The sequence below is a fragment of the Candida dubliniensis genome, chromosome 3 (assembly GCF_000026945.1).
Source record: "Candida dubliniensis CD36 chromosome 3, complete sequence".
In the NCBI taxonomy this organism is placed as follows: Eukaryota; Fungi; Ascomycota; class Pichiomycetes; order Serinales; family Debaryomycetaceae; genus Candida; species Candida dubliniensis.
This window is the reverse complement of record NC_012862.1, coordinates 371,871-390,990: the sequence shown is the minus strand read 5'-3', so window position 1 is coordinate 390,990 and position 19,120 is coordinate 371,871. Positions and strand designations below refer to the sequence as shown.

General features: G+C 29.9%; 6 protein-coding genes across 6 annotated transcripts; 4 read left to right on the top strand and 2 right to left on the bottom strand. All coding sequences in view use genetic code 12, as the record gives it.

The window, feature by feature from the left end:
- Positions 1-3,893: 3,893 nt before the first annotated feature.
- On the top strand, positions 3,894-5,339 carry CD36_81610 (chitin transglycosidase, putative; the record flags this gene model as incomplete). Its single annotated transcript, XM_002419061.1, has 1 exon — positions 3,894-5,339. The coding sequence occupies one exon, from the start codon at positions 3,894-3,896 to the stop codon at positions 5,337-5,339; it is 1,446 nt and encodes a 481-aa protein (XP_002419106.1).
- Positions 5,340-5,835: 496 nt separating this feature from the next.
- CD36_81600 (alpha subunit of COPI vesicle coatomer complex, putative) lies at positions 5,836-9,504 on the top strand (the record flags this gene model as incomplete). The annotated part of the gene is made up of 1 exon (XM_002419060.1): positions 5,836-9,504. One exon carries the CDS (start codon positions 5,836-5,838, stop codon positions 9,502-9,504), a length of 3,669 nt encoding a protein of 1,222 aa, XP_002419105.1.
- A 507-nt stretch (positions 9,505-10,011) lies between these two features.
- Positions 10,012-11,673, top strand: CD36_81590 (serine/threonine-protein phosphatase T, putative; the record flags this gene model as incomplete). The annotated part of the gene is made up of 1 exon (XM_002419059.1): positions 10,012-11,673. One exon carries the CDS (start codon positions 10,012-10,014, stop codon positions 11,671-11,673), a length of 1,662 nt encoding a protein of 553 aa, XP_002419104.1.
- A 274-nt stretch (positions 11,674-11,947) lies between these two features.
- On the bottom strand, positions 11,948-14,209 carry CD36_81580 (cell division control protein 53 homologue, putative; the record flags this gene model as incomplete). Its single annotated transcript, XM_002419058.1, has 1 exon — positions 11,948-14,209. The coding sequence occupies one exon, from the start codon at positions 14,207-14,209 to the stop codon at positions 11,948-11,950; it is 2,262 nt and encodes a 753-aa protein (XP_002419103.1).
- A 619-nt stretch (positions 14,210-14,828) lies between these two features.
- Positions 14,829-16,031, bottom strand: CD36_81570 (uncharacterized membrane protein ydl133w, putative; the record flags this gene model as incomplete). The annotated part of the gene is made up of 1 exon (XM_002419057.1): positions 14,829-16,031. One exon carries the CDS (start codon positions 16,029-16,031, stop codon positions 14,829-14,831), a length of 1,203 nt encoding a protein of 400 aa, XP_002419102.1.
- Positions 16,032-17,355: 1,324 nt separating this feature from the next.
- On the top strand, positions 17,356-18,432 carry CD36_81560 (uncharacterized protein ydl183c, putative; the record flags this gene model as incomplete). Its single annotated transcript, XM_002419056.1, has 1 exon — positions 17,356-18,432. The coding sequence occupies one exon, from the start codon at positions 17,356-17,358 to the stop codon at positions 18,430-18,432; it is 1,077 nt and encodes a 358-aa protein (XP_002419101.1).
- Positions 18,433-19,120: the final 688 nt, after the last annotated feature.

Sequence of the window (19,120 nt, the reverse complement as noted above, 5' to 3'; positions counted from 1 at the left end):
ATCCAGATGAAGATTAAGATTAAGATGAACTTATGACAATAATGAAAAGGAACGATTTTTCTTTAAAAAAAAAAAAAAAAGGTTAATTTTGGAAATGAAAAAAAAAAAAAGAAAAAACTATCAAGGTTATTATTCCATGATTATTGTTATTGAAGATAGTTTCATTTTCTGTGGTTCATAAAGTTTAGTAAACAACAACAATAGAGAACTAAAAACAAGAATAGTACTTTGTCAATTGAATTATTCATGTGTTTATAGAGAAGTTGATGATCAAGTAAGTATAGTATCACTAACAATCTCATAAAAAGATTTCTAGTGATAGAGAGAGAGAAAATGAAGATCATATTAAACATTGAAAGGTAGCAATTAACAGAACTCATAAATCATTTTATATCTTTCTTTATCATTTTCTGTCAATTGAAAGATATTTTAAACGCCTTCAATAGGATGAAGGAAAAAGTTAAAGTTCCAATTTCAGGTTTAAGATTATCAACCTATACAGAAAAAGAAAAAAGAAAAAAAAAAAAAAACTATAAAGGAGACAAGGAGACATTGAAAAAAGGAAACATCAACAACAAAATAACAAAGAAATCTAACAATTGAGATTTTCAATTGGTATAATTCTGATATTAAATGATTTACAATTATTTATTGTAAATAGAAAGTGTTTTGTGTGTGTGTGTGCTTTTTTTTTTGTCTTATCAAAAAAGTGGCTGCAAAACAACATCTCCAATTTCCTCATTATGTTCAAAATACCCACCTTATTACTTGACTTATATTCACCACGCTCAATTGTTGTTTATTATCATCATCTTTGAATACCACATTCGATTAGTATTAGTGCTACAACACTTGGAGTTGTCTAAATATATCTTTAATATGTTGCATTTATTAAACCTTAAAACTATATTTTTCTCCCACCACCACCACCTCCTTCTCCTCCTTCTCCCCCTCCGTCTTCATTAAAAAGTTCCACCAATACATACAAAATGAATATGTGGCTTTTCAATTGTTTACCAATACCCCTCATTGATAATAATCAGTTTACTACTTTTTTTGGTTCAAATCTAACCTATTTGGGAAAAGGATTGTTAACGTTTAAGCTTGTGAAAGAGAAAATGCAAATGCAAATGCAAATGCAAAACTTTGAATATAAGATTTTGCAACATGGAGGAGTATTCCAGTAACGATGACACGCGAATTATGTTTGATTGAATAATTATTATCATTATCATCATCATCAATGCCACCACAATAACTACCACAGTTGATTGATTGATTTTTTTTTTTTCCTGAAGATTGGAAAAAAAAATTTTTGGATTATAAATAGATAGGTAATTCCAAACCAATATAATTATCGATATTCTTTGTTTTCTCTCTTGTTTCAACCTCATCAAAGAACAATTATTCAGTTTCTACATTTATACTAACAACCTTAACAATGAAATTCACTCAAATCTTATCAATTGGTTTATTATCAACCTTTGTTCATGGTGCTGCTATTCCAGGTGATGGTAATGCCTTATCAAGTATTATTGGTGGTGCTACCCCTGAAGAAATTGCTGCTGCTGGTAGTATTGTTAAAAACGTTTTAGGTTCTGGTGTTCTTAACGGTGCTGATGTTTCACCTTCTGTTGATTTAAATACAGTTTTGAATGCTCTTAATGGTGTTGCTGGTGGTGTTATTACTAAAAGAAATGATGGTGGTGATGATGATGGTGCTCAACAAGAAAACAGTGAATTTGAAAAAAGAGATGTTGGTGTTGCTTTAGGACTCGCTGTTTCTCTTTTAAAATTATTAGGTATCAGTATCAGTCTTGGTGGTATCATCAATTAATTGAACTGAAAAAAGAAAAGATAAATATCAAGGACAAATGATGGATTCTGATTTCGTTTTTTTTTTTTTATTATTTCATTCTAGACTAACAAACTTATACCATTTGTTTATTGATTAAATTATTGGTGCTTTCTATAATATTCGTTTTTTTTTTGTTTTTTTACTTATTCGTTCTACACTGCTACTTTTTTTTTATATAATATTTATATTCTTCTTAACTTTTCTAGCCAATAATTATAAGTTATATCTTATTAGACAAGGATTAACTAATTATTACCACCACTGTTAAAGGTTGCAAGTTTGATGGTTGTTTTTTTTAGCATTATCACGTGACAAATATCTGCGCTACCATAATACCTAAGTTCAAAACGAACACTTGATTCAATCTCTTAATATGAAAGCAAAAACTTTTAAAGTCTCTTTTATATTGTCAACCTGTAGGCCTTCAATTCCTATAGACCTGATGAACACATCAAAAACTAGAGTAGTAAACCTAGGAACTCTATCAAAAAATATTTTTGTTGACTTTTCTAACTAAAATGATAAAAAATACCAACAAAGCAAACTTATAACTATCAAAATATTCAATACTATTAATGCTAATATCATTACTTGAGTTGTTATCAGAGATGTAGCTTGCATCTTAAGTTGCAGCTTTAAAAACAGTTGGTAGCGCACATAATAAATATTTTCTCTATTTTTAGAACTCAACATGGCTTATAATACAATTCTTGATGTTTCAGTTACTATCCCCAATAGCACATATATCACAAAGGAATAAAATAGGAATGATTAGTGAAGACGTAATAGCAGTTTGATTATTAATTGTAACAGGAAGGCGGAGAGAGTGAAGCTTTTGTATAAGAAAAACCGAAAAAAAGGTCGTGTGCGATCGTCAAATGGAACAGAGAGAAAAAAAGAAGAAGAAGTAAAAAAAAAAAATTTGAAAGGAGGCGAAGCTTAATTAATGAAATCACCCGATTTGAAGATTGGAAGATTTAAAGATTTTGATGTTGCAAATAATAATGTTAAAGTGAATTTGTCTAGAAAACATGGATTAGATATTGTTGGTTTATATATATATATATATATATCTTATGGAGATCACTGTATAGAAGTAGAAGTAGAAGTAGTAGTAGCATCAGTAGTAGAAGACGTTAAGATGTTAGTTAGACGGTAAGAAATCAGATCAATTACCAATTAGGAAATATTATTAAGTCTCCTTTTTTTGATTTGTAAAAAAAAATTTCGTGTTTTGAAATTGTTTATTTTTGGCAACACACTCTCTCTCTCACACAAGAAAAAGAAAAGAGAATTTTCATCTATACAACGGCCCCCCACCTACCTACCTACCACCAACTGGTACCAACTGGCACCAACTAACCAAGCCTTGTTTCAATTCATTCCTATTGCTATTTCCATTCCCAATATAGTCTTGTTAATATACTTTCATTTATTAAACTCTCTTGATATTCTTATCATATCTCAAGACAAATCAAGAAAACCATTGGTGATTAGTTAATTAGTAATGGTCATATCTGGGTGATCATACATAAACTTGCATTCTCTTTTTCAGATTTGATAAATGTTCTTTCTTTCATTCTTCTTGGTTCTTCTTCTTCTTCTTGGCTTAAATTCTCGCTGGGCTTAAGATTTCAACTGTGTCTTTTCTTAACGCCTCAAAAATTTTTTCTTTAATTTTTTTTTTTTTTTTTTATAGAAACCTTTCCTTTCGTCTTTTCATATTCCACTTTTCCACTTTTATTCTATTTATTCTAAAGAAGATCCTTTGATTTTTATTTCTTTATTATCAGTTTTTTAATATTAATCAATCATAATTAATATTCATAAAATCATTTTTACTTCATTTTTACTTCATTTTTTGGGCTTTTTACCTGATATAGATCAATTTAAGTGGGAAGGCAGAATTCATTCATTTCATTTCACCCTCATTTCATATCATTCGCTATAAACTATCCCATTTTATTCCAATCAATCCTTACACTCCCCCCCTCCCTTTCCCTCCTCACATTCTAATTTATCATTAATATTAGTTATGAAATTTTCAATACTCCATTTTGCCTTTTTGGCAACATTATCTAATATCTTCACTGCCGTGGCTGCTAGTGACGATACCATCACTTGTAGTGCAGATAGTCATTGTCCAGAAGATAAACCATGTTGTTCTCAATTTGGTATCTGTGGTACTGGGGCCTATTGTTTAGGTGGTTGTGATATTAGATTTTCTTATAATTTAACTTCTTGTATGCCTATGCCTAGAATGAGTTCATTCCAAGAAACATTTGATTCCAAAGATAAAATTAAAGAAATTGAATTACAATCTGATTATTTAGGTAATTCTACTGAAGCTGATTGGGTTTATACTGGTTGGGTCGATTACTATGATAATTCTTTATTACTTCAAATGCCAAATCATACCACTGGTACCGTCGTATCATCCACCAAATACTTGTGGTACGGTAAAGTTGGTGCTACATTGAAAACATCTCATGGTGGTGGGGTTGTCACTGCCTTTATTTTGTTTTCTGATGTTCAAGATGAAATTGATTATGAATTTGTTGGTTATAATTTAACTAGTCCTCAATCAAATTTTTATTCTCAAGGGATCTTAAATTATAATAACTCAAGAAATTCTACTGTAAATGATACTTTTGAATATTATCATAATTATGAAATGGATTGGACTGAAGATAAAATCGACTGGTATGTTGATGGAGAAAAAGTCCGTACATTAAATAAGAAAGATACTTGGAATGAAACCAGTAATCGTTTTGATTACCCTCAAACTCCATCAAGAATTCAATTTTCTTTATGGCCTGGTGGTGATTCTTCAAATGGTAAAGGCACTATTGAATGGGCTGGTGGATTAGTCAATTGGGATTCTGAAGATATCAAGAAATATGGATATTTTTATGCTCACATTAAAGAGATTTATGCCACTACCCATGATTTACCAAACAATGTTAAATTAGATGGTAACTCTACTAAAGAATCTGATTATCATGCTTTTCTTTATAATAGTACTGATGGTAACGATAGTAATATTATATTGACCACTAAAAAGACGTGGTTGGGTAGTGATGATGCTACTGGGTTTGATCCGCAAAATGAAGATGATAATGATAACAACAATAATAGCAAAGCTCAAGAAACTACCATCACTTCAACTAGTGGTTCTTCGACTATAACTAGTGTTAAAACTGATTCAACTAAAAAGACTGCAAATGTTCCAGCTCAAAATACCGCTGCAGCAGCACAAGCAACTGCAAAAGCTACTACTGCTGCCACCACTTATAATCCAAGTGCTGGTGTTGGGGGATTTGTTCAAGATTCAAAATCTTCTGATTCTGGAAGTAGCAGCAGTGGAAGTGGCAGTGGAAGTGGAAGTAGCTCTCAAGGTGTTGCCAACTCATTAAATAATAATGTTGTTAGTGGTATTTTTGCCTCTATCTGTTTGGGTGTATTGTCATTTTTCATGTAAGTCATTTAAACTTTAATAGTTAAGTATGAACAATTCTTTTTATTTTTTTTTTTTAAAAAAAAAATACTGAATATAATAATATGGATATTTGTTTTGATGTTTGTAATATTGAACAATTAAGAATAGTTTTTCTAATGTTAAGGTTATTGCCTTGATTGTTGTGACCATTAATGCTCATAGCATTGTAGATATAAATAGAAATAACTCTTGATGATATTGGATGCAATACCAATACCCATTTTTGCAATTAAAAGTAGTAGTGGTAGTAGTAGTAGTAGTGTTTATGTATTTGAGACCAATTGCACGACTTGAAAATTTTAATTAACGTGTCTTTTTTGTCAATTTGCTCCTTATTCATTCTGTTATTCTTTTGCCGATTGTTGTTGAAAAAAAAAAAAAAAAAAAAAAAATCTACCAAAAACGAATCAAACCAACAATTCACCACAAATAAATATTTATCATCTTCATCATCTTGATTGAATTATAATTATCCATCATGAAGATGTTAACAAAATTTGAATCCAAGTCTTCTAGGGCTAAAGGTGTTGCCTTTCATCCTAAAAGACCTTGGGCTTTAGTATCTTTACATTCATCAACAATTCAATTATGGGATTATCGAATGGGGACATTAATTGATCGATTTGAAGATCATGTGGGACCAGTAAGAAGTGTTGATTTCCATCCAACTCAACCATTATTTGTATCTGGAGGTGATGATTATACTATTAAAGTTTGGTCATTAAATACTAGAAAATGTATTTTCACATTGAATGGACATTTGGATTATATTAGAGGAGTTTCATTTCATCATGATTTACCTTGGATTATTAGTTGTTCTGATGATCAAACTATACGTATTTGGAATTGGCAAAATCGTCAAGAAATTGCTTGTTTAACTGGTCATAATCATTATGTTATGAGTGCTCAATTCCATCCAACTGAAGATTTGATTGTTAGTGCTTCATTAGATCAAACAGTTAGAGTATGGGATATTTCAGGATTAAGGAAAAAACATAGTGCCCCAACTTCTTCAGTTAGAGCTTTTGAAGATCAATTACAAAGACAACAATTACCTCAACAAGATATTTTTGGTAATATCAATGCTATTGTTAAATATGTATTGGAAGGTCATGATAAAGGAGTTAATTATGCTTCTTTCCATCCTACTTTACCTCTTATTGTTTCTGCTGGTGATGATCGTGTCGTTAAATTATGGAGAATGAGTGATACTAAAGCTTGGGAAGTTGATACTTGTAGAGGTCATACTGGGAATGTTTTAAGTGCCATTTTCCATCCTCATCAAGATTTGATTTTATCAGTTTCTGATGATAAAACAATTCGTGTTTGGGATTTAAATAAAAGAGTACCCGTTAAACAATTTAGAAGAGAACATGATCGATTCTGGTTGATTGCTTCTCATCCAACCATTAGTTTATTTGCTGCTTGTCATGATTCAGGGATTATGGTATTCAAATTAGAAAGAGAAAGACCAGCTCATACTATTTTCCAAAATAAATTATATTATGTTAATGGTGAGAAACAAATTCAAACTTATGATTTCAATAAACAAGAAAATTCTTTACCAATGTTATCATTGAAAAAAATTGGTAAAACTTGGTCATTTATGAGAACTTTATCTTATAATCAAAGTGATAATTCAGTTTTAGTTGTTCATGGTGAAGGTGATAATGGTAATTATGCTTTAATTACTTTACCTAAACATGTAACTGGAGCAATTGAACCAACTGATATTCGTCAAGGTGAAGCTAATTTTGCAACATTTATTTCTCGTAATCGTTTTGTTACATATGTTAAATCCACCAAGACTTTACAAGTTAAAGATTTAAACAATAATGCTACTAAAACAGTTCAATTAGATCTGTCTATTATTGATGTTTTACCTGGTTCACCTGGTCGTATTTTATTAGTTAAAGCTCATTCAGTGATTAATTATGATGTTCAACAACGTAAAGAATTGGCAGAAATTAGTGTTAATAATGTCAAATATGTTTCTTGGTCTAGTAATGGACAATATTTGGCCTTACTTTCTAAACATACTATTACTATTGCTAACAAGGATTTAGAATTAATCACTTCAATGCATGAAACAATTAGAATTAAAAGTGCTGCTTGGGATGATACTGGAGTTTTATTATATTCTACTTTGAATCATATCAAATACACTTTATTAAATGGTGATAATGGTATTATCAAGACTTTGGAAAATACATTGTATATTACTAAAGTTCAAGGGAATTTAATTCATTGTTTGAATCGTCAAGGTCAAGTTGAAACAATTACTATTGATCCTACTGAATATAGATTTAAACGTGCTTTAGTTAATAAGAATTTTGGTGAAGTATTGAGACTTATTAAGAATTCTACTTTAGTTGGTCAAAATATTATTGGATATTTACAAAAAAAGGGGTTCCCAGAAGTTGCATTACATTTTGTTCAAGATCCAGAAACTCGATTTGAATTGGCTTTAGAATGTAGTAATTTACAAGTTGCTTTAGAACAAGCTAAAATTTTGAATAATAATCAAATTTGGGAAAAATTAAGTGAAGAAGCTTTATTACAAGGTAATCTTGAAATTGTTGAATATGTTTATCAACAATTACATCATTTTGATAAATTATCATTTTTATATTTATATAAAGGTGATGAAGAAAGATTAGATAAAATGTCAACCATTGCTCAACATCGTGATGATACTTCTTCATTAGTACAAAACACTTTATACAATAATGATATTAAAAAAAGATGTCAAGTTTATATTCAAAATGGTATGTTACCATTAGCTTATACTTTAGCTAAATCTAATGGATTGAATGAATTAGCAGAACAAATTTTACAAGAAGCTAATATTAGTGAAAAAGATGTTGAATTACCAGAATTAGGTGATGTTGTACCATTACCTAAACCAATTGCTGAACCAGTTGGAAATTGGCCATTGAAAGATTCAGAATTATCTTATTTTGAAACTGCTTTAATTACTGGTAAAATTGAAAATTTGTCTATTGAAGATACTGGTGATAATTTCATTGAAGGTCAAACTTTTGATTCAAATACTGGCAATATTGATGATAACCTTGGATTTGTTGTTGATGATGATCGTGATGTTGACAATGAAGAAGGTGGTGGTGGTGTTGGTGTTGGTGAAGAAGATGTGGAAGCATGGGATTTGGATGAAGAATTAGATATTGATGATGATGATATCGTTGATGAAAATGTTCCGGAATTTGTTACCACTGAAAATGAAATTGGTGATTGGTTACGTAATGCTAAAACTCCAGCAACTTATGTGGCTGCTGGTGGATTTGAACAAGCAGCATCTTTATTAAATAAACAAATTGGGGTAGTTAATTTCGAACCATTAAGAACTAGATTCAATCAAGTTTATGGAGCCTCTAAATTATATTTACCAGGTATGGATGAATTACCAGCAATGAAAACTTATATTAGACATGATAATGATGAAGATAATCCCCGTAAATTCAAACCAGTTGTCCCTGGATATGATAAATTGGAAGAATTATTATCTTTAGGATTCAAAAAATTCAAAGCCAATAATTTAGAAGAAGCAATTTCGACATTTAGAAAAGTTATTTATACCATTACTATATTAAATGTTGATGATGAAGATGAAGAAAATAAATGTCATGAAATTTTAAGATTATGTCGTGAATATATTCTTGGATTATCAATTGAATTAGAACGTCGTAAATTGCCAACCCTGGATGTGAAACGGAATTTAGAATTAGCTGCTTATTTCACTAGAGCTCAATTACAACCACCTCATAAATTGAATGCATTACAAGTTGCCATGACTCAATCATTCAAAAATAAAAATTATGCTTCTGCTTCTTATTTTGCTGAAGAATTATTAAAGATTTCTAATAGTGGACCTCGTGCTGAACAAGCAACAAAATTGAAAAATAAAGCTGATACAATTGCTAATGATGCCATTGAAATTAATTTTGATCCTTATGCGGAATTTGATATTTGTTGTGGTAGTTTCACTCCAATTTATAAAGGTGAACCATCTATTAAAGAAGCATTAGTGGGTGCTACTTATAAACCAGAATTTAAAGGTAAATTATGTAATATTACTGATATTACTGCTATTGGAGTACCTTCATCAGGTTTACGTATCAAAGGTTAAGAGTGGTAGAGGTAGAAATCAATTGGATTATACAATAGTTGTGTAGTAAATAGTATTGTTTTAGTTTTATAAGTAAATAATACAATTCTTTAAGAAGAAGGATAAAGAATACCTCCCTATACATAATGAGAGGACGATAATAGTAGAAGACAAAAAGAATGGGCTATTGCAAATCACCAACTTGTCTTTCAATCAGTTTCACTACTCTAAATCATTTTGAGATATCTATTATCCTGTTGTCCCTTTTTCAGACAATAAAGTGATCATAATAATCCCGAGAATTGGAAAACCCTTTTGGACCAAAAAACGAAAAGTAAAAAAGAAATGCCGAGTGAGAAGAATGAAGAATGAAGAATGAAGAAGAACAATGGAAAATTTTTTTTTTTTGTTGTTGATTCTTAATTTTTGGAAATTGAAATTTTTCACAACAATTTTTAATTAAATTTTTCCAAGTTAATCCTTTCAACTACAACTATCTAAACATTTACTATCAACAACCCATACAAGATGTCATCACCTAAAGAAGAAGCTGTTGAATGGAAAGATAAGGGGAACAATTTATTGAAACAACATAAATATGATGAAGCCATAGAAGCCTATACCAAAGCCATTGAAATTGATTCCGAAAATGCAATTTTTTATTCTAATAGAGCTCAAGTTCAAATCAAATTAGAAAATTATGGATTAGCCATTCAAGATTGTGATTTAGCTATTAAATTAGATAATAATTTTTTAAAAGCATATTATCGTAAAGGAGTATCATTAATGGCAATTTTAAAACATAAACAAGCATTAGAAAATTTTAAATTTATATTGAAAAAATTACCTAATGATAAATTGACATTAGAAAATTATAAACAATGTACTAATTATTTAAAAAGACAAGCATTTGAAAAAGCTATTGCTGGGAATGATGATAATGAATCGATTTTTAATAAAATTGATTATCAAAGTATACAAATTGAAAAATCTTGGTCAGGTCCAGAATTAAACATAACAACCAGCACCAGCACCACCAGCACCACCAGCACCACCACCAAAACTGAAGATAAGAAATCAGATGTGATTGTGAATATTGAAGGATTAAATCATGATTATTTGAAATATATGATTAAATTATTTAAAAACGGTGGTAAATTACCAAAACGACACGTTTTTGCTATAGTTGCAAAAGTTTATGAAATATTGAAAAATGAAAACACCATGACAGAAATATCATTATTACATTCACAAATTGATTTTACTTCCAATAATGATAAAATTAATAACTCTAATGGTAAAAATGATCAAATCATTGGTGGTAAAAAATTAACTGTTGTTGGTGATACTCATGGACAATTTTATGATTTATTAAATTTATTTAATAAATTTGGTCATGTAACTCAAGATCATATATATTTATTTAATGGAGATTTTGTTGATAGAGGATCTTGGTCATGTGAAGTGGCATTATATTTATATGTTTTAAAAATTCTTTATCCTAAATCAATTTTTATTAATCGTGGTAATCATGAAACTAATGATATGAATAAAACTTATGGATTTACTGATGAATGTGAATTTAAATATTCTAAAAAAATTTTCGAAGCATTTAATCAATCATTTGGTGCATTACCTTTAGCTTGTTTAATTAATCAAACTTATTTATGTATGCATGGAGGATTATTTTCTAATGATAAAGTAACCCTTGAAGATATTAAATCAATTAATCGATTCCCTAATAATGGATCTTCTCAACCACCAAAAGAAGGATTAGCTATGGAATTATTATGGACTGATCCTCAAGAAATAAATGGTCGTTCTCCTTCTAAAAGAGGGATTGGTATGCAATTTGGTCCCGATATTACTGAAAGATTTTGTTTATCAAATAAAATTAGAAAAATTATTCGATCTCATGAAGTTAGAATGAATGGAATAGAAGTAGAACAAAATGGTAGATTAATGACAGTTTTCAGTGCTCCAAATTATTGTGATTCTACTGGTAATTTAGGTGGAGTGATTCATATTGAAGAAAATTCAAATTATAAAAAAGAATTAGATGATGGTCAAGGTTATAAACATGTTGAAGAAAAAAATTGTCCTTGGATATTAACTACAGAAACTTTTGAAGCTGTTCCTCATCCTGATTTAAAACCAATGGCTTATTCTAAAGGTGGATTTGGGTTTTAGGTAATGGTAATGGTAATGGTAATAGTAATGGTTAGGGTATAGTGTGATATTTATAATAATTCTAATAACAATATAGAAATAAAACTGAAAAAAAAAAAAAAAAGAAAAGATGATAGAAATTTTTGTTTCTAAAATACACCAAATAGTTAAACATACTTATATATATATATATATATAGCTTAGCACTCGATTTAAACCTTCAAAACGAAAGAAAATGGATGTTATTTTTTTTTTTTTTTTTGGCATTATTTGTATGATTTATTTTTTTTTTCATTCAACTATTATACTCATAATCATCACCATTTCTTTTAAGATATTCTTTATCAATTAAACTATCAATGGCTCTTTTGACATCAATATTCTTTGCACTAAATCTATTACCAGCTTGAACTAAAACTTCATTTAATAAATTATTAGGTTTCATCAGTTTTTTCAGTTTCATTATTCTAACAATAGAAGCTTCCAAAAATATCATTCTTGATTGTTGTACTTCTTTAGCAATTTCTTCACCTTCATCTTCTTTAGTTTTAGTGATAGCACTAATAAAACTGACTTTATTCTTTCTTGATGGATAATGATCAACCAATACTAATTGATCACCTTCCTCTTTAAGTAATTTAAATTTAACAAATGGACTTACATGATTTTGTAAAGTTTCCTTTTTAATTCCAACAATTTCTACTAATTGATCTAATGTATAACTTTTGGATTTATTATAAGCCAATAATACCATAAGTTGTACTTGTGAAACAATAAAATTAAATGGTTTGCCACCTTTACCTTTAGTTAAATATGCCTTAACTTCAGCTCTCCCATGATTCCAAAGCCATTCAATCTGTTTCCCTTGTCCTTGTTCTAAAAACATTGTTTTCAAAGAATCAATTGTTTCTTGTAATTCAGGAGCAAGTGTCAATTTATAATCTTGGGAAAAATGGAATGGCCATGTACTACGTGCTAAAATCATCGGTGAAAAATCAAATCCCACATTAACATTCAGTCTATCTTTAAATTTAATTTTTAAATCATCAGAAGCTTTAATATCAGAAAACATTTTCGTCATTTTAGATGTGAATTCAACAGAATTTGCTTCTTGTAATAAATGGATTACATTTTCTTCCATTTCTTCTGATTTACTAGTACCATTAATTAATCTTTTCGCTAATAAACGACGATAATGTTCTTCAAATGAATCTCTTTCACCAATAAACTTGAACACAATCATAAGATTATCAGAATTCATTTCATCATCTTTGGAATTACTTTTCAAAAACCCATCAGCATATCTAGCTAATAATTCTGGAGTTCTGCAAGGGATTCTTGGTTTAGGTCTGGCTATTGGATTCTCATTCACAAAATGACGACATGCATTATCTAATGATTTAATGAATTTGGTATCTTTATTAAATGCTCTAATAACAATATCATTGAATTGATTGTATATCGATATCAAAGTATGAATATAAACTTTAGGTTCCACAGTTTTCTTTTTCTCTTCAGAATTCTCTGCTTGAGTTTGAATTTCTTCCAATGCTGCAGCAGCTTCCTTTTTAATATATTCTTCTAATGTATCAGCCAATGGATCTAAAGTTTTTGGTACTCTAGCAAGTAATTTATACATCCGTTGAATATGATCAATTTGATTTTGTTCCAACAATACAAGAAATTGGTTATACATTTCATTGGCATGTTTTTCAATTAAAGCTGCATTCAATACTTCCAATAATGGTTTCTTAGTACGTTCTTCCAAATAATTATTGGAACGAGATACTTCTTCAGCTAATCTAGTTTCACATTTCTTCATATAATCAACAACATTATGGGATGCCAAAAATGCACCACTCTCTTTGGAATAATAATCCATTGTAGCATTCAAAAAGGGTACTTCAAATGAATTTACATATATGATCAAATTTGGTTTCTTCAAATCTTGGATATCAATACTTAAAAACACCAATGATTTAATGGCAGTAGATATTAAATTGGTATCAACAATCATACTGTCTCTTTGCTGTTGAATCAAATTTAAAATTTGTTCAATTAACAAATTTGAATTCGGAGTGAACATTTCTTCTTTCCATTTAATATATGATAATGTATTAACATCATAAACATCTTTACGTCCATCTGATCTTTCCTTTTGAACCCAATAACGATTCATATAGTCAAAAACATTGTTCATATACACAGCACCAATGGTGAATCGCGTCCATTTCCGAACATAAAATTCTAAAAATGATTCATTAGGTAATCTTTTCAAATTTTTAATAAAATCAGTTAAATAATCTTCAAGTTTTTTATAAATTTCTGCACCAGCAAGGGAATAAGAATTATTATCGGAATTATTGGATATTGATACCGGGGTGGTTCCACGTCTTGATTTGTTGACACAATAATTGTAAATTGCCGTATAACAATTCATATACATTGTGGCAGTAACCCCTTGTTCTCCATGAGCACCCAAAATGAATTCAAGTCCGGGTTGGATAAATGTCCAAGTGGCATTTAAATCACTGAATGGTGGAAGAGTAGATGACATTGAGAGGAAAGGGGGAGGGAGGGTGGAGGTAAATTTTGAATTGGATGTTAAGTTAGGACAAATTAATCAAATCAAAAAAAAAAAAAAAAATGGGACGAAAAGGGCGGGGGGAGGGGGAAAGGAAGTTATTCTTCAAAAAACAAATCTTCAATGATAATATACTAATTGTTTATATATATCAATTGATAAAGAATGAATAGGAATAGGAATAGGAATAGGAATAGGAATAGGAATATGAATAGGAATAATAGAAAATGATAAAGTTTTAAGAAAAAACTTAACTGAAAAAAAAAAAGGAGTGAAAGAGAAAAGAAAAAAAAAAAAAAAGAAAGTGAGGGCAACATTCTCTCACTCTCTCACTTTAATTCTCTTTTGTTGTTGGTTTAAGTTTATTTAGTATTTCGATTTTCTGTCGACTGGTATTTTTGTTTGCCCCCCACCCCCACCTAGATATTGGTTCCCTCGTACTAGCTAGGTCGAAAAGTGGAGGGAAGCACATAACAATAGGGCGAAAGATTATCAGATGGACCTACCCTTACATACCCACCCATACTCCCTCATAATCTTTTTCTATAAAAAAATTATAATTATATTATTATTACAAAACAATTAATGCCTTCTATACATTTCTGGGTCCTGGAGTGTTGACTCTATCAATAACTCTTAACAAACTAACTGTAAATGTAATGACCCATAACACAAGCACCATAAATAAAAATGATGACAAGGCCCTTTGTCTTCGACAAATTGATCCAATTGTCGGGAAGACAAGACCAATATCTGATAATCCAGGAGTTTTATTTGCTCTACAAACCCATTCATCATCATTCATGGTGTTAAATGCCAACGATAAATTGGCTGATGAAAAAATAATAAATAACAAATCCAATAAAATTAACCTCATTTTACTCATTGGTTCTCTTAATCCCAAAGGTTTACCTGTGTATTCATCATAAGCAATGTATATCACATAAACCAATGCACATGATTGTACTACTAATGCCATAATAGTACTAGGTTGTTGTTCTACTTTATGTCCTTCATAGTCTCTTTTTGAATAGATAAATATTGATCCGGCCAATGCTAATGCAATAGCACAGAAAATAATAATCAATATACGTAATAATAATGGAACTAATGGATTAAACAAGAATATCTTTTTCAATGTTGGTTTCAATTGAGATCTATTTTCACCCATCCAATAACCAGCTGTTGATCTCATACGGGTATCATTTTCACCTTTTTCTTTACCGAAAAACCCCAAAAATCCTCTTTTTTCAGAATCACTAATAACACCACCATTATTTATATTATTGACAAACTCATCTTTTAATCGTTCATCTCCTCCCCAAGTTCCATTAAGATCGTATTCTTTGAGTAGTTCAGGATCATAGGCAATTTTATCATGAGTATAAGCTGTTTGATGTCGAATAGATTGCATAAATTTAAACCAATCCCCATCCATAGCTCGTATATAAGGGTCATGGACAATTCCACTATATACAGTATTCAGTTTATCGGCATCAGTTTCAAAAGTCAAAGTTTTGGAAGTAACTTGGTCGGATATATTGGTGTTGGTTTGATGTAAATGGTTTCTATGATATGCTTTTGATAAAGTATCTAGAACATATGGAGGCACTACATTGGCTTTGTGGCTATACGAATTGATGACAATATTGGAAAATGGATCAAGGGGGATGTCCACTGATTCAACATTGGATTGGTGTTCATCTAAAGTGGAAGGTGATGTCGTACTTCGATTTCTAGTTGTACCAGGATGAGAATCAAAATAATTTGTTTGTTTATCGTCTTCTTCTGTCATTGATGAAGTATGAGTTAGTCTGTTATAATTTCAAAATAATAATATAAAATAAATAAGAATTAAACACTGACAACTAAATCAGAAAAAAAATATAAACACATAAAAGAACCAATTGATTATTATTTGTTTTCCCTTTTACTTCATTTGAAAGAAAGAAAAGAAAAGGAAAAAGAAAAAGAAAAAAAAAATACCTCGTGTCTTTATATGTATATATATGTGTGTAAGTATTTATTAAGTTTTTTAAAGTTGTTTGTGTTTAATTGTTGATTATTGTTCTTGTTAATTTCAGTTAACAATTGTCTATTTTTTTCTGTTTTCTGTTTCTGTTTCCTCTTTTCCTCTTCGTCCAGTCTTTGTAGATTTTAATCGTTTGTGTTGACAATTTTCTTTTTTTTTTTTTCTTCCCTGTCTCTCTCGCCAGAAAATATTGGCCCGTTTTTCGGTTGCTGCTCTTCGCCCCACACATCGCACCCCCCCCCCACCACCCACCCACTCTTATATAACGAGGTTGCAGTTGCTGATGGGAAACTTAAACTCAAATTTAGTTTGCCTTTCTTCACTGTTGTCTAGCAACAACTACCCATGTTTAATTTAACCCCCTCCTTACACACACACACACACACACAAACAACCAAATTGATAACTCTATTAATTAATTAAATCAAGAAGCGTGTTTACCCCTAACATTTGCTTGTAGCATGATTTCTCATAAGTTGAGTGTATCAACATTCCAGTGTCTTGTTTAACATTATTAGGAGGAGACAACAAAAAACAGACTTCGGTAAATTATTTCCAACGTGTTGGAGTTAATCAGATTGTCATGAGTATTAAGGTTTCATGCAATTAATTAATGAAAATTGGATTTGTTGGTGGTTAAACTTTTGTATCAACGCATGGCAACTAGCATTGTTTATGTTGCTGACTCACTGTTTCTCCCTTATTGATAATTGTGTTGCAAATCTCTCACGGCCCAATTAGGCAATTTTACGTCACTTAGCAATTAAAAATTGATAAAATAAAATTTCAAATAATTTCGCCATTTGATAAGTTTATGAATTTCTTTTACTAATAATACATTGAATTTTTTTTTTTTTTACTTCCCCCTTTTTAATTCCATTACCATTTTATCACCACTACTACCGATTCCTTTCCTTAGAAGTGAAATATTTCACTTCATTTCCTGTCTTTGAATTTTACTAACTATACTTCAAAATTATACGTCACCACCCCACTGTACATAGTTTGAAGATTGTCTATATCTATTATTACTATTAATATCAAATACTTGCTTTCCCCTGCTTATTAAATAATTGTCATAACTACCATGATAACCACCCGTCTGATCCAGAAATATCATCTGCTATATCGTCCGTGTATTATCACATGTCGAAGATCTCAATCCACTCGGTCGACCAACACACCATTGTCACAAGTACCAAACAAAAACTCAATATATGTTATTTCAATTCCCATTACTACGTCCAAATCCTACATTTATTGTAATCACAGACCTACAACCTTAAGTCCTAAACAATTGGCCAATATCCCATTAATTTACAAATTAGAAAACAAATTAATCAATTTGGCATCTAAAGGATGGTCCAAATTAACTAATTCAAAACAAAGTATTAATCAAAAAATAGTATCATCGATTAAAAAATTACTTGACACTATTCCTTATGAAGAAAATTGTCTAAAATCTTTCCCCAGTAAATCAACAATGATTAGAGAAATAAATGAAGAATCGTCTGATTTCACCGAGAGCAATAATAATGATAGTAGCCAACTGCAAGTCCACAAAATCGTACAAGCACAAGTAGATGATTTAAAAATCAATACTGATCAATTAAAACCAATTCCATTATATCATCCTCAATTCCAAAATCCTTCTGTGATTTTAAATCAATTATATTCATTTGAAGAAGAAAATAAAAAGAAACACAAGAATCAAGCGATTTTATGTGCTATTGGAATCCCCATCACTTTACCATTTGCCCTTGTTCCAATATTACCTAATGTACCAGGGTTTTATTTGGCATATAGATTATATTGTAATATCAAAGCTTTACTTGGACTTCAACATTTGAATTATCTTTTGGAAACGAAAAAAGGTGGTGATCCAGAAATTGCTAATCAAGCGACTGTTAATGATACTTCACATATAGCTTTCAAAGGAATTGAAGGGTTGAATCAATTGTATTTACAACATAACAATTCTAATTTGTTATATGAATCAATTGAGGATGAGGAGAAGGAAATTGTGATTATTAATGAAGAAATTATCAATCAAATTGTTGAAACGTTTGAATTGAATAATTTGAAAGAAGATTTATTAAAAGCTTTAAAACAAGAAACAAAACGATTAAATAGGGATATTAAAGTACACGATCAAGTTGAGTAGATATTTTCATTGTATATATTAATGTAAACATTATATGGAGATTATTGTGTTGTGTAGAATGAAATTACAACGATTTGCTAGAACAATGAATTAGGGCATAACCCTAACGTTTTGCACGTGATAATAACCCGGGTAACTCTATATATTATGTATGCACTCGCACTACACTTTCTTTTTTTTTTTCTGTCTAACCATTTTTTTGTAAGAAACTGATCGTCTCTCAACAATTTATTTTTCTTTATTTCTCCTTCTTTTTTTTTTTTTCCTTCTTTCTTCTTTCTCCTTTTTCCCTTTTCTTCTTCTTTTTCTTTCTTTACCAAACACTAGTATTTCAACATGAGAGATAAGTGGAGAAAAAAGAGAGTTAGAAGATTAAAGAGAAAGAGACGGAAGGTTAGAGCTAGATCCAAGTAATCGGACAGAAGAGATCAATATATAATGAGATGAAATAAGTCTTTTTTGTTTTTTTTTTTTCAAAAGGATTCATTTTAAACACACAATTGATTTTTAGTTTTTAAGAATTTGTTATCCTATTTTTGCTATTGAAAAGAAAGTTGTGAAATTATATTAATTATAATGTGGTAATGAATGAATTTGATGATTGGTTAATTGATGCTAGAAATGGGTTTATAATATTAAATGCTTGTTTTATTTTCATTTTTTTTTTGGTCGCTTTGGTTTTATGATG